The sequence below is a fragment of the Haliotis rufescens genome, unplaced genomic scaffold (assembly GCF_023055435.1).
Source record: "Haliotis rufescens isolate VD_foot unplaced genomic scaffold, xgHalRufe1.0.p SCAF_5, whole genome shotgun sequence".
In the NCBI taxonomy this organism is placed as follows: Eukaryota; Metazoa; Mollusca; class Gastropoda; order Lepetellida; family Haliotidae; genus Haliotis; species Haliotis rufescens.
In genome coordinates, this window is record NW_025964223.1 from 15,264,637 (window position 1) to 15,281,262 (window position 16,626).

The window sequence follows — 16,626 nt, forward strand, 5'->3', positions numbered from 1 at the left end:
TTCGGTGAAACCCACGAGCACGGGTATGGTGCTGACAAACCTAGAAACATAATCGGGGCGAACCGGGATTCGAACCCACAATCATAAGTTTCTGGCGTGTCCAGGGGACGCAACTCTGCACAGCGAATCGCGGCGCCTTAGACAACTGGGCCACCCGTGCCCCCCTAATCATCCAATGATTTATGGTTAGGCAAGTATTTAACAAAGACAAACACACAGACTCATGGCATAAAAGGTTTAATGGAATAGTAATAATTTACACAGTAAGTAAGAATATTAACAGCTTCGTGTAAAACAGGTCACACCTTCTCCACACTGATGAAGATCTCTAAGCCTACACACCAAACAATACACCTGTACCTTGAACTGGTGGAAAATGTCATATACCATGAATGTCTTCAACTTAGTTTACTCCAGAACCAAATTCATATTCAGATTATATTCATGTGACAAAACTTCAAATCATATCTGTAACTTTGAATGGCAGCTACAGTATACAAAAGAACTTTTGTCCTTTAAGGTCAACTGATAATCTTTGTTGCCTGCTGTGATGTTGAGATGTGAGAGTCAAGAGGTGGAGACTGACCAATACGGCTAGCACCACAAAATCAGATACACTCGCACACACACTGATAAAGTTGTAAAGCATTCCAATCTCGTTAAGATCAGATCTTTTACTCCGAAATGTTACCACCATACACTTAGAAATAAAAGGGTGCATAAAATCTCCAACATAATGTATTCTACATTATATTTTACATTTGGAACCAGTGTCCAAAACAACTGCCTGCTGGCTATCCTGTGGCTTACAACATTTCTGTCGGAAATAGGTAAATTTATCAGTAATCCTACCTGCCAGGCTGTAGAAAATTTGACAAAAAACCTTAGCACTGATTACTGTTTTTAACTTGACAGTGAAGTTGTCCTGCAACCCACACATTTAGGATCGATGGCATGCATCAAACAAGTCAGCAAGCTTGACCACCCGATCCTGTTAGTCGCCTCTTACGACAAGCACAGTCGCTCATAATGGAGTAAACGATCTTATTTTAATGAGATTGCAAAGCATGCTGGGATGACAGCCACACCCTACAGCTGCTACACACGATCACAAAGACTTCTTGATATGTGGTTCTTGCTTCAGACATTACCTCATGGTTGTGAGGCATATTCAAAGTAAGGTCTTAAATTGTCTATAACACATTTTAGAATATCTTGACAAAGATGTATTTTACCACAAACATGAAGTTCATTTTAAATTCAAATTCAAGTCATCCTGCATCAAACAAAAGTGGGTAAGAGGAGAGGGAAATAAAATTAAAAAATCAAACATAATCCTACAACCTAGAAATAGAATTTAACCTGTGAAGCGAGATGAGATATTTTTTAACGTTAAGGTTATTGCACTTATAAGCTTACTAGCCCCAATAGTGATATATATAATCACATCTAAAGTGTTCAAAATTCATGTCCTTCAGATACCTTTAACATTGGTGAAACTGGCTTGGGCTAGTGCTTCTGTTTCTATAAATGAGCATCTTGATGCTGTGATATTTTCAACTAGATTGAGAATAGTGTACTGTATCCATCACAAGACCATCAGACTGTAGAAAACATCCACTGCATTTCATGCATACTCAAATGTTAACACTAGACATTGTTACTGGCTTCATTGGGGACTAAAACTAAAAGTAAAACATTGCTGACAAGGTAAAAATAACATTGCATCAGTACAATCTACACAAAAGCAGTCTAAAATAAGCATCCCATTACTTGGATCAAATGTCATAAGGCTTAATAAATTAGTTTCAAAATAATTCATATTACTTCTTATCACTAATCATAAATATTGAGCACAACCATATGAATATGCCCATCAACAATACTGAACATATCAGTACAAACATATTTACTTGTAAATATTCCAATTTTAATTGCATACATAGGCCTAAACTTCACTTACAGTATTGATTTCTTACATGTCACCGCACGACATAATCTTGCTGAAACTTGGGTTTCCAATACTCATGATTAAGTGTGGTTGTAGTTCATGGCAGGACAATGATAATATATATTAAACTCTGTGGTGACAGACAGACAAACAAAACAAATAGTGCAAGTAAAACTGGCATAACAGGAACTAGTATAACATTGACTAGTGTTACATTAACTAGTTTTATGTTCTCTAGTATAACATCACATAGCAAACATAAACTAGTTTATATGGCAACATCAACAAGTGAGTGGGCTCAATACTAGTGCTGCAACAACAGCAGCGGCAGGAACTACAGTGCACTACAGCACTACACAATACCACAGCAGCTTCCCCTTCAGAATAATGGACTCATACTAGCCATAATCATGTCTAGTTTATATCTTGTTTACCTTAAATGCCACACTTAGCAATATTCCAGCTGTATGATGGTGACCAGTAAATAATTGTGTCTGAACCAGACAATCTCGTGATTGGTATTATGAGCAATTATCCATGCTATCGGGGTACGGTGGCACACAATGAACCAGGTCACCGAGCCTGACCTAAATCATCTCTTACAACCAGCATAGGTTGCTGGAGACCTATGGAGACATGCTAACCTTTCACAAAAGTGAGTGAGTTTGTTTTAACTCCGCTTATACCAGTATTTCAGTTATATCACAGAATGGACAACCTGGACAAATGATCAGGATAAATCATCTTTCACCAAAAGTGATGACATCTGAAGTTGGCCATGGTTACTGTGGTTACCCATGAAGGCAACAGTTGATGGTTGAAACTATATCAAGATAAGATCAATTACAGAAACAAGCACTTGTTGAGACCATTATTCTTGTTGGGGTAATACATCAAAGAAGGTGCTGTGCAGAAAAGAAAGAATGATTGCACTGCAAATGCAATCTAGATGGATATTCAGATACAAAAATAGACATTCAAGGAGCAATGCTTGTGTAGTGTTGAACAGCCTGTGGTAGTAGATTGCTAGTATTGCTAAAACAAGAGACCTTGCGTAGAGAATTGCATCATGGCAACAGGAACCATGGTAACAGTGGACAAACAAAAACATCCATTTCACATATTACACTAAAATATAAATATCATACCACCATGAGTATCCAGTATGGTTTTCAACAACACTGTGTCGGGTTGTAACTTTCATATATTTCATACCAGCAAACAATTGGGATCAAACCATTTCATATTCGAGGGGGAGGAGGAGAATTTCTGTTAGCATTGGTTACAGACAGTAAATTTCAATATTTCAATGACTGCTTCAAATGAAATTTCCAAAACACATATTTTTCAGGACCTCCAGCATGTCGAACAAACAAATAACGTTTTTGATAATTTTCTGGAGCAAATTATTTGTAAAACAAAATCCCCCGGATATCAAATGGTTGGTCCCTTAACAGAAAATCCCATCTTGCTGTAGTACTGCCCATTTCCTGACAAACAATGCACAATAGGTGGGGATCCTTGTTGATAATCTCAGCAGTATAAAGACACACATCATCAAAATAGCATAAAGAATAGAAACAAATCCACCTTACATTTCTGCACAAGGCAAACATACAATCTGTGTGACCTGAATGTTTGAATATTGCTCCTTCTGATGATGATAATGCTCTAGAGGAATAAACAACATGTGACTACTGTGTTGTTGAAGTGTTCTCATTGCTAGTGCTTTCACCAGACTTAAGTCAGTCTATTGTTCAGGTTTCCCAATATAGTTATAGTTAAGTGTGCTGTTTCAATATTTATCTACTTTTTTAGATTTTAGTTAGAATTTGTATGTAATAATGAGTATTTCCTGTACAGGTGATTCACATAGAAATACTTTGTGTCTTTCAAATAATGGTGTCTTCAGTGCTGGGTGATGATATCAAAATACTAATAATACTTTTGAAAATAGTTCTTAACATTTGAAAGATATTTCTATTCAAATGTTAGACAATAATGCTCCTTAACACATTGCATGCAGATTCAAGTGAATTTCTGTGTCAAGTATTTGCCATTTGGTTTTTTCTAAGGTCTGCACAAATGCATAGCATGTGTAAAATAGTTGGACACACTTACGCCTGGAATGAGCAGCTTGCAGAGTCCCAAGCTGCTGTAGTTCACACACAGGACCAATAGCAATCACAGTACAAACCATGGCCAAGCAACAAGCCTTACACTAGAACTGGGATGAGGCCTGTACATTGTTGAATGTCAGCTCACACTTTTTCCAAGAAGGAAAACACTCATTTTTTGCCTTTTCATCATGAGTTGAGTTGTAAAGGTTGCTATACTGTTGTCAAATTAATGTTTGTTTTTGCAACTTGTCTGGATGCTGAGCATGTTTTCAAGAATGAACAGTTCTACACTCACCAGGTCCACAAGCAGAGTTAGTCAATTCCAATTATGATAATCCTGCTCAAGTACTTATATATCAATATAAACAATCCGACGTCACAAATATCTTGTCATGCAATCATGAGTTGTTTGTTGGCATCACAGTGTCATAGGTGAAGGTCACATGAGTTTGTGCAATGTGATGACGGCTACCGGAGTTATCAGAGCCACGTCTACAGACAGCATGAAATGTTGACTCCACAGTCTGGCAACAAAATAACAGATATAAGTGAACAAGAACAAAAGATACAAGCAGAAGAGATGCATACATTCAAACTACTTTCAGAATATAATTATTTTATTGCTGATATTGTGATGTTTTCTTTGGCTTAGTTGGTAGAGTCAGACATCATAAACCATTACCATGCTCCGGATCACTGTAACTTTTACAATCGGGGGGAATGTTATAGGCAAGGTGCTTCAAACAGCTGAATCACATCTTGTTCAATAACATTTAAAAGAAACAGACACCTGATTGGTTGAGTACTCACCCTTGCTGGCTTAAGAACTTGAGGCACCCTGAAAACACAATACTTCAGTGAGCATATTGTATTTTTTGCAATGAATGGTAGAAAATGCTACAAACTCTGATTTATCTGTTCTAATTGCCAAAGTTAAAGGTGTCAAATTGTTCTGTGACAGTTACAAAGCATAAATACAAATTTGAAGAATGAATTTTAAACTACAACAAAGACTTTAGTGTAAACTGATATTATATACTTTGTAATCATCTCACATAGGTTGAGCTGATGAAAAATGATTTCACATACACGTTAAGTGAAGCACATGTACACATGGCACATTACTAATGGAGGAACTATGTTAGTAATAGGTCAAGTATCAATCTGGAGTGATCATGGCATGATTATATGAATGGTAATTACCACACTAATCTACATTAGGCAATTAGCAAGAGGGCCAGTAGTTGAGTGCCAGGGAGATCCCTTTGAGGCAGATAACCTGGCACATTATGTCACCAGTATTGCTCCCATGGAGCTTCTGACATAATCACAAACATCATCAGAAAACCTCATCTCAGGAAAGGCACACCATGAGCTTTCAGTGGAAATCATACTCATCTCAATATGACTGAGACTTATCTGATATAGCATTAAATTTTAACCAAATTACGGATATTTTTAATCTCGAACAAAATAAAAATTAAGACAACTTCAAGATTCTTGTTTTCCTTATAGAACGATGGAACTTTCTAAAAAAATTGAAATATTCCACAAGATTATTAGATGCTGAATAATTAGTGGTAAAGTGCCTCCTGGAAGTTTCCAGCTAATTACCCTCTGTTGGTGAGAGTCTTGTTACAAGGTATTAGCCTGATAGGTGCAGATAGATGTATATGAGGCAATAACCAGCTGAAGGATTGCTGGATGAACAGTTGCTGTATCGATGACAGCAGGTGAGCTCACCAAAGCCATATCATTTTACATGTCAGAAGAATGAAAGGTGTAACCAGTGTTCGAAATATAAGGGAGGTCCATGTGGTCTTCATATGGCACTTGAATCTAGGGACGCCTAAATCCTTAAACTTTTAACATCAGGGCTATGACATGGACCCCTGGACATTCATACGTACTTTCGAACACTGTGTAACCATGACAGTGATGCAACAGGGTGGAAGGAACCAAGCCTTCACTACAGTGTACTAGACAAGCATTGGGTTATGATCTACTAGTTCGTGCATCACTCAAGGGTTATATTTAATTCAGGCAAATAAAGCAAAAGAGACAATGGAATCATTGCAGAAAAATATGACAATGTTAGGTTTGTATGAATCTCATAGGAAAAGTATGATTAGTAAGTAACAGCTATGGAAGTCAGAACTTGGGATTCTACTGAAACTGTGCCATGGTTACTATGACAACATGGGTACCATGGCAACTATCTTACATGAATCAGTCCTGGCACTCTGTCTGTACATCGGTTTGCTCCTGAATGAGATACATGGGAAATGTTAGTTTACAAAGCGAGGCAACAAGAAACATTCTATACAGGGGGTGAATGTTGCTCAACACAGCAAGCAGCAATATTACAGCTTTATCACTGCTGTCTGCAAATAATCTAGTGTGGATCAGACAAACCAGTGGTTGATTGCACTAGCAATGTCCCCACAGCTGACATACAATGACACTCAATCAGCCAGGACTTACATTGCAACCATCTGATCCTCATTCTTGTCACTTCTTGCAACAAGTATAGGGTACTAGAGAAATATTCCTTATACAGAACTAACTAAAATGTCTAAAAGATATTATTTCCAAATCTAATATAGAAATGTAACATGTTAAACACAACTATGTGTATTAAGAATGATATTTTCTGGTGGTTACAATGAGATCTGATGAATTATGTTTTATTAACATAATGTAAGTTACGATATGTATGAACAAAGAAATGGAAACATGCATTGAATCAAACAGGTGTTTCATCACAATAGTAGAAGTTCTTGAAAATCTGTGAAACAAATTCTCATATTTCAAAACAGAAAGAACAAACTTCCAACATGTTATTTGGATCACATCAAAAGACAGTTGTGCATACACTGGCAAAAACAAAGCAATACACACTACACAATGCTGTTTTTCTCTGATGCAACCAGGCCAAGCATCACTCTCATTTAGCTTCCATGAAGATCAATGATTAGTCACAAAGGCACATTATTTTATCACTGAAGAGAACATTACCTCAGGGGCAATTTATAGCAATTGTCATTTAGAGAACAAACATATAATGATCTGTTAAGTAGTTGATGTGAAGTTTACATTAACATAACCTCAAAACATTCAGACATGCTTTCTTTAGTTCAAGTCGTTGTAGCAATCTGACAGAGGAACTGAAAATGAAGCCGTAAGATGTCAACATGCTGACAATTCCATCAGCTCTACCTGGGTCTCTGGCATCTTAAGCTGAAACATAACGACTAATGTTAGTGTGTTGGGCACTAAGCAGTATCAGCACAGCACTTAAAATGATCTTATTATTATGAGCTAATAATAACAAGAGACATACACCAGGGTAATACATGCTGTTTATTCCTGTTTTCATAACCAAAATGTTAGTGTGAAATTACATGCATTCATAAAGGTACAGTACCAGACATCTATCTTGTCATCAAAACCACACAAACACAAGCATGACGTCAGAAATGTACAGAAATAATGATGCCGTTTGTATGAGCAGTAAAAGGCACATTAAGCCCTAAAACAAACAATCAAGCAATATTAAATAATTTACATGCTGGCTGCAACATTGACATATTGCCTTGTCACTCATACAGAGTAGTGAATCCAGCATTGCCATTCATGCAATCATTTCACTCACAGTCAAATTGCAACCTTTTCATAAAGTAGTTCTTGCCATCACTTATAAACTCATGCAGTCAAATTGCAACCTCTGCACATTCCAGTATTTAGTCTTGCAATCATTTATTATCTCAACTTAAAACTCTCAAAGTCATATAGCAATGTAAATGCAATCCAGTTGCAACAGTCATGCATTCAAATTTTGATCATCAAAAGCTCTTACAATTCAACAGTATATATACACCAAACAATGAGTTCCAATGAGCATGTAATCGAGACATATCCCAAATACAATGCATTGTTTGTTTGATGTTTTACTATGAAACTATGAACAACCATCCTATACTGTCGAGGTATGATGACATGCAATCAACAAGGTCATAGAGCCTGACCACCTGTTCCAATCTTGTCCGACTTGGAAATAACAATTGAGTGCTGCCAATACAATGCAGCAACAAGCAAGCTAGCAGAAACAATGCAATGCAGTTGCACACTCGCACCATCCAGTTACGGCATTAGAAACCTGCAGGCAACCATCAATGATGATACACTCCAACAACATTCAGGCAACAGTCTACCATGTTATGTCAACAGGAGAGTCTAGTACAAATGTATTGATTAGGTGTGAGAAAGGTGACAGAACTGAATAAAACTGAACAGAAGAAGAAATAGAAACAGAAAAGAAATAAAAGTAAACAGATTTATTGAGGATAACTGAAGCAAGAAATGAAAAAAAGAGATGACAGTCCAGAGATGAGGCTTGACATGCAGAAGAAGAAAGTTGTTAGAACTGCTGTAGGTGTCAGTGGTGTCCTTGAGCCATGCTGTGTCACAGAGATGGCTGACCAAACATGCTGTGTTAGGTTCCACATTGTGCCCATCTTGTGGTCGGGTTAGTAAAACTTGTTTCCATCTATTGGCCAGGTGCATTCGTGATGTCCTCATAGAGTGGCTGGTGAAACAGGTACACATTTCAGAAACACCCTGATTATGTCTTTCTAAAGATCCATTATGCCTTGGAGCAAACTAGAACTAATGGTTTTTCCACTCCACATATACAGGCGATACATAAATTAGAACAGTTCACAACTGTTACAGGTACAAGGTATATTAATGAACTATTACACATTGCTATGTTTATAAGGTAAAATGCAGATTTGATCAGTAACCTGCTGGTACTAACAAGAGGGAGTAGGTGTGAGGTACCTACGAAAACACATTATACACTGGTTAGTTTCAATAATGAAATCTAGGTTATCTCATGCAAACAACTTAATGCTGGATCATTAGTCAACATCCTGGGACATAAGACGCTATCTGCAGCTTGTACCTTGCTTGTCCACGTCAAGTAATCAGGTACAGCATGCCATAAAATATACTTAGTTCAATGTTAGGCTTCACACCATGCCAGCAAACATGAGCTATTAGTTTAATCTTCTTCCTCTACACAGCGAGTCATCCATTGTTAGATCCAAGTCTACACTGTACATGCAGCAGCAGCAGACACTGTCAGTTACCTAGTCCTCCAGTCCCATCATCTGCCTTCTCCTCCTCCTCCTGGCTGCACGGTCGTCCTCTTGACTCTCATCAGTCTCAGTCTCCTTCTCTCTCTCCTCTCGGCGCTTTCTCCGCCTAGCTTCCAGGTCATCTTCCGCAGGCTCTGCTTCAGCAGCATCCTGCTTGGCTCTCTCCTCTCGCCTCTTCCGACGTCTGGCTTCACGGTCATCTTCAACAGGTTCAGCTTCCTCCTTTTTCTCCTCCACTGGTTCTTCTTTTTTTGGTTCTTCCTTCTCCTCAACTTTTGGTGTCTCATCTTCATCATCCTCATAAGCTCTCCTAAACCCTCGTGGCTTCTTCACTTCTTCCTCTTCCGGTTCCTTTGCAGGCTCTTCCTCATTCTTTTCCTCTTCTGGTTCCTTAACAGGCTCCTCTTTCTTTTCTTCAGGTTTTTCTTCTTCGTCACTATCATCAAATGGTCGCCTGAACCTTTTAGGTTTCTTTACTTCATCTTCTTCCTTTGACTCCTCTTTCTTTTCTTCTTTTGGAGGTTCCTCTTTCTTTTCTTCTTTTGGAGGTTCCTCTTTCTCCTCTACTTTAGGTGGCTCCTCTTTCTTTTCTTCCTCCTTCTTATCTTCTTCTGCTGGAGTTTCTTCATCACTGTCATCAAATGGCCTACGGAATCTCTTGGGTTTCTTGGGCTCCTCCTCTTCTTTCTTTTCTTCTATTTTTTCCTCTTCCTTCTTTTCTTCTTCCTTCTTTTCTTCCTCTGCTGGGGTTTCTTCTTCATCACTGTCATCAAATGGCCTACGGAATCTCTTGGGTTTCTTGGGCTCCTCCTCTTCTTTCTTTTCTTCTTCTTTCTTTTCTTCTTCTTTCTTTTCTTCTTCTTTCTTTTCCTCTTCCTTCTTTTCTTCCTCTGCTGGAGTTTCTTCTTCATCACTGTCATCAAACGGCCTACGGAATTTCTTTGGTTTCTTGGGCTCCTCCTCCTCTTTCTTTTCTTCCTCCTTCTTTTCTTCCTCTGCTGGAGTTTCTTCTTCATCACTGTCATCAAACGGCCTGCGGAATTTCTTCAGCTTTTTAGGTTCCTCCTTCTCTTCCTCTTTCTTTTCCTCTTCCTTCTTTTCTTCCTCTGCTGGAGTTTCTTCATCATCACTGTCATCAAACGGCCTACGGAATTTCTTTGGTTTCTTGGGCTCCTCCTCCTCTCTCTTTTCTTCCTCCTTCTTTTCCTCTTCCTTCTTTTCTTCCTCTGCTGGAGTTTCTTCTTCATCACTGTCATCAAACGGCCTGCGGAATTTCTTCAGCTTTTTAGGTTCCTCCTTCTCTTCCTCTTTCTTTTCCTCTTCCTTCTTTTCTTCCTCTGCTGGAGTTTCTTCTTCATCACTGTCATCAAACGGCCTGCGGAATTTCTTCAGCTTTTTAGGTTCCTCCTTCTCTTCCTCCTTCTCTTCCTCCTTCTTTTCTTCTGCTGGAGTTTCCTCTTCATCACTGTCATCAAATGGTCTACGAAATTTCTTAGGTTTCTTTTCTTCTTCCTTTGTTTCTTCTTTCTTCTCTCCATCAGGCTTGTCTTCCTTGTCCTCCTCAGCATCCTTTTCTCCCTTCTCCTTGTCTTCATCCTTCTCCTACAGCAACAATGTACTCACAACAATCAAGTCATATGGTCAACAACATCATTCAACATGTGTTTTCAACTTAGCTCCGTGTTCAGACACCTTTCCTCCACCCCTGACACATGGACATTCTTGACACATTATCAGGGCATACAGATACTGCCATTACAAAAAAATGCAACATGAAGACAAGCATTTTTAATGCATGGTAATACCTTTGTGACTGTGCTTTTGATAACATGGCACCTACATAAACCCCATCAAATCAATGCACAAAGCTCATTCTAATCATGTATAGTTGCTCTCAAGGGAAAAGGTCAACATAACCATGGTAACCAATTATATACCTCATCTTTCTTTGTATCCTTATTATCACCTTCCTCTTCTTCCTAACAAGACAATTGCTTTGGTTTATTTCTTACACTCCAATCTCCACATTGTTCTTTTTTTTTTTTTAATCATACAGACACTATAACATGTATCACAAAAATTATTGTTTTCAAACATAATTATAGTTTACATGTAATAAAATTAACATGAAACTTGAAAATTGAAAAATATCCTTGAAAGTGAAAACACTACTTTAATTTTGTTTTTGTAGATTCCTAGTCATCATATTACCATCATCAACATTACATCTACATTACTACAGAACGCATAGCTTTAGCTAAATACTTTCACAAAATATACAACAAAGTCTCAAGGAAACAAAGTCACACAGCAATCAAACTACCTGATCCTTTTTCTCTACTTCCTCTTCTTCACCCTAGCAATATAATTTACAGATGTAGAACATCAGATTAAACACACGAACTGCACACAGCTGTATGAGACCAAGTTACTGAACTGGGGTTTCACTTTCCCATAATGCTCTCTAACATAAAGTTGGTTGATCATCTTGATGCAAATGTATTTAAATCAAAGATCTATATATGTCTTTGTTTAAATTAACTGCAAAAGAAAAGAAGTAGATTGGTGTTTTTCTAAGAAAGAGTTGTACAGGTACCTCATTTTCTTTCTTCTCTATCTCATCGACCTACCAATATGAGAATAGTATCACATGTTTCTGTTGACTATTTCCAAAATAGAGCTAGAACAAGCACCTGTTTCCATCTATGTGGCAAAGAATATTTTAATGCTACTTGATACCAAGCATTCTTATACTGCATCATGCGTCTGCCTGTAATAAAGTTACATCTTATATAATACAATCTCTTGATGAGAATATCCAGTACACTTATAATTAATATTACCGTATTTACAACTATAGTCTCACTGCATATTACCTTGACATGTTGTCATCACAGAATGACTGACTTAATGATTGTTTGCTTGTTTGCACTCAGCAATATTCCAGCTATATGACAGTGGTCTGTAAATAATTGAGACTGGACCAGACTATCCAGTGATTGATATCATGAGCATCGATCCATGCAATTGGGATACGATGACATGTATCAACCAAGTCAGCAAGCCTGACCACCCGATCCCGTAAGTCGTCTCTTACAAGCATAGTGAGAGGACAATTCTTAACAGTACCTTTTCTTTTTTCTCTTCCTCTTCTGCAACCTAGTAAAATGAATACTACTTTCTTATGTTTGTCAAAAAACAAACACTTCATTTACGGGATCTTGAGACATTAAAATCAACAGGCTACATTGATCTTGCTAGTGTGAGTAAAACCTTTTTTGGAGATTACCGTATTTTCTTGAGTATAGTGCACACCCATGTATAATGCACACCCCCCTCTAGTGGGTTCAATATTTTGGAAAAAAAGAAATTTGAATATTATGCGCAGAAAAAAATAACACCGTACCCCTTCAGCGAAGTCCGGCAAACAACGGGTGATGAGAAACTTCGTCAGTACAATTTCGAAATTTGAGATAAAAAAATCACCAGACATGTTGATTTACCGTTTAAATTGTATTTTTTGTTCAGCTTGGCACTGTTTTATATCCAGGGATTAAGATTACCTTGTGTATTTTCTCGTAAACTAAGCCGGACACAGCAATCAGCTGTACACACGTTTTCTTGGAATCTACCAGTGATTCGGTCAAGACACACCCAATGATATAACTTTACAGTACTTTAATGCAAGGATCGGCAAAAGTTGTATCTCAAACTATTTTTTTATCAGGAATAATATATTCCAATATCTTGTTAATTTAGATGCAGCTTTTACTAACATATTTAAAATAATAATAACCCTAAGCGAAGCAGCTGAATGTTCTTGCCGGGTATTATTTTTTACATGGAACCAGTCTGACCACTCACCGTCAAGGCTCCTGTGCACGTGATCGCGAAAATTACGTGTTGACATAGAATCGTCCAACAAAAACAAATATGACTTTTAACGAATCAAAGTATGGCATTTATGATATATGTATCCATTCTCTGTCAACTAAAGTTCGTTTCAAGGCGTCAATAGCAGTAATCTGACCGTGGTGGCTGTTAATAATGCTGAGTTGTGCGATCTTCCGATCGCTTCACACAGGATTTCGCTGAAATTGATTAAAACAATATTAAAAGGAATTTTGAATTAAATTAATGAAATAAGTTACAAACATAAGTCCAGATATACAAAGAACACTTTTTTTAGCGGGACAGTGTAATTACATGAATAATTTGCGTACTTCAGTATTGATTTGTTGACATGGTATTTCCGGTGTTACGTGCTCACGGTAATGTCTTTCCATGGGGGGAAAAAACATCAAAACTCATTAAATCGTGTATAATGCGCACCCCCTTCTACACAGCTGTGTTTTTTGGAAAAAAAGTGCGCACTAGACTCAAGAAAATACGGTAATGTTCCTTAAACTGAAAACATATTGAACCAGTGATGTGCCACTTGACATCCATCACCAAACACATTTCACATGAGGCATCAGCTGCAACTACATTTGGACTGTCTTCCTTTCTCAAGAGCAATAACTTTATCAATGCTATGGTGTTAGAGCTCTATGTTTGTAATCATCAAGAATCAGATACATGTTGACATGTTGAGCTCCCTACAGAACACAAGTCCAGAACTATTCATGGTATACTGGACTACAAGCTACTGAAGCAACTCTATCACAGCAACCGAAGTACCTCATCTTTTTTCTCCTCCTCTTCTCCAACCTAGCAACATAATTTATGCTTATTTTTTTTTTTTTAAAGGATGTTTTGTGTAATATAGCAAACAAGCATTGCAACACAGCACATTTCTCACAACTTGTATGAATGGCTGTAGATGTAAATTCTAAATATGGCATAAGCAGAGCTAATGCTTAATATCAAGTGATAACAGTCACCTAGGTATTTATGCAACTATTTTCACAAAAATAAATTGTGGCAAACTGTAATGTTCTACAAGCTGAAGAAACAACTCTGACAGAAATACCTGATCATTTCCTTCTTCCTCTTCTTCTCCCTAAGAACACAATTAAAACTTATTTACACTTAATGTTGAGCATAGGAGCATAGGAGAACTAGCATTTCCAAGAACAATATCACTGGCAGATCCCTTTTTCAGACATCTAACAAACCATCCTATCATGCGTTTTCTTTCACTTCATGACCTGAATATAGGGAGAATCCCACCTTTTCCAAAATCCTGAATCTGCTTCTAACATCATCAAACAAACAATCCTGTTCAGTGTTTATGTTTACCGGTAATTGCCAGTAGCTTACTAGTAAAATAAGCCATGTACCAGTAGAATTATTATACCCTATCTTTCCAAAATGGTGAATGTACCGATATTTTCAAGTGCTGCCGGTCCAGTGAACCAGCAAATTTATAATTGATCAGAAAATACTACTGTTACAAGTTGTAACTTGTCCAGAAGCTATAAATCATTCACTCTAATAAATTCTCCTTATCAATAACTTGATCTGAAATACATACTTCTTCTATATTCAAAAGAATAAATTATCCCTTTGTCCTGTAACAGCGGTAATTTTTCTCACTGATTAATGAATCTTCTACACTGTATCTCTATCAATCTCACCTTCCAGAAGATAATATTACTATATGCCTAATAAGCTGCTAATAATAATGACATAAAACATATACCTTCTCCACCTGGTTGTGTTCTTCCTCTACCTATACAACACAAGCATATCTCACTTTAGTGAAAATCACAAGGCGAAAAACACTGTTTACTAATGACAATGATTGCTTCATAATGACATCTACATCAAATGCTACACTTTTCAGGAATCAACAAGTGTTTCTCTTTGGAAGTTCACTGTCAAGATCTCTTGAAAAGTAGAACTAATCTCACAAGAAAAGCAATGTATACTGGAGTATGCACTAGACTAACAACATTTTCATGTTCCTTTTGTTGATTTTCATGAAGCATCTACCAACTACACGCACGATAACTACCAAAGCTTGTCAGATGATATTTATAAACAATTTCAACAAAAAATGGATGAATGGACGTTCACCAAGGCACTATTTACAAAGATGTGCATCTATGAATCAAGGTATGCATCTATGTATCAAGGTTTTCATCTATGTATTAAGGTGTCCATCTGATAACAGAAGAGTTCATCTATCCACAAAGGTGTTCATCTATTTACAGTAGGGCTAGGATGATACACCAACTGTGCAGTCTGATATGTATCACGATACCTTGCTCATGATGCAATACGTATCATGATGCTTGCATGTGCTCTTATCCTGGGTCCCCAAGCCATTTTTTGTCATAGACAGGATTACCAAATACCTGGCACACTAACGATTTACAGTTGGCAGTGTCAATTACGACACAATGGATGAAAATACTTACATTTTCACTACTAATTTTCACTACTAATTAGTATTAGGTGTAACAGTTATTTAAGCAAACACTAAAGGTAAGAATCAATATTTTCTACTTAGTATGCAACTGTGATCGATACTTATAATCGAGAAGTAAAAATCGCAATCCACCGATGCATCGGTGTATTGTCCCACCACTAATTTACAGGAGTTCATAAATCAGCCATGGTCTTCATCTGTGTATTAAGGTGTTCATCTATAGATTCATTGAGTTTCGTCTATTACATATCTGTACATTTCCATATATTTCCTCCAATATATCTACTTGCAACTACAACCCCATGTACAATACGTAATCCTTTTTCCCTCTCCTTCCTAAAAAGAATACAGTGTTACTGATGTAATAGATCTGACTGCAGAAAATTGCAACTCAATTCAGGAATTGCAACACTAGTAGGCAGGCTGCTATCAGGTCATCAGATTCAAGTGTTCCAAGGCTATCCATGACATGTTATTACAAAATACCTCAATGTCTGTAAGGAAATCAACTCACATAGCATAACAACTACAAGCTGACAAAGTAGAGGCAATACCTGGCTTGTTTTCTCCTCTTCTGTTCCATCTTGTTCAACCTAACAATACAATTTATGATTTCAGTCTAAGGTTGAAGGACACAAGCTCTACGAAACCTAAATCAATTATTCTGCTAATATTGGAACATGTAAATATGCGTAAAACTATTTAAAGTTACTTTATTTCAATAGACTAAAAGTCACTTATTTTGACCCTTTGGATTCTAAAACAATTAAGATGAATTCACAAACTATGATCCACATGTGTGTAAACCATGACCCTCTTTCATTCTGGGGCTATGTACTTCTCAATAGTCAATACACATATCTTGAGTGACGATAACTGCATGCCAATATACCTTTTCCCTTTGGTCACCTCCCTCTTTATTTGCCTACCAAGAAAAGCACTGGTGTTAGTCCTGGGTTCAACAATACGCCATATAGCATATTCATTACAGTTATATTTCGACCTTAAATACTAACA

General features: G+C 37.3%; 1 protein-coding gene across 15 annotated transcripts in view; it reads right to left on the reverse strand.

Annotated features, from left to right (window-relative positions):
- Positions 1 to 221: 221 nt before the first annotated feature.
- LOC124113261 (trichohyalin-like) overlaps positions 222 to 16,626 on the reverse strand; it is a 32,492-nt gene continuing 16,087 nt past the window's right edge. For 7 of the 15 annotated variants that reach the window (XR_007218254.1, XR_007218253.1, XR_007218248.1 and 4 more), the window contains 4 exons: positions 9,225 to 10,835; positions 6,296 to 6,336; positions 4,882 to 4,909; positions 222 to 4,595 (listed from right to left, as the gene is read on the reverse strand). Coding sequence is in view for 1 of the 15 variants with exons in the window: in XM_048383539.1 (XP_048239496.1) it covers positions 9,225 to 10,835; positions 11,557 to 11,589; positions 12,363 to 12,392; positions 13,914 to 13,943; positions 14,206 to 14,235; positions 14,878 to 14,907; positions 16,164 to 16,202; positions 16,502 to 16,534 (1,836 nt within the window). In the remaining 14 variants the exon portion in view is untranslated. Of the gene's footprint in view, positions 4,596 to 4,881; positions 4,910 to 6,295; positions 6,337 to 9,224; positions 10,836 to 11,556; positions 11,590 to 12,362; positions 12,393 to 13,913; positions 13,944 to 14,205; positions 14,236 to 14,877; positions 14,908 to 16,163; positions 16,203 to 16,501; positions 16,535 to 16,626 lie in introns of all 15 variants that reach the window. The other 8 variants (XR_007218242.1, XM_048383539.1, XR_007218243.1 and 5 more) reach the window with 8 other exon arrangements.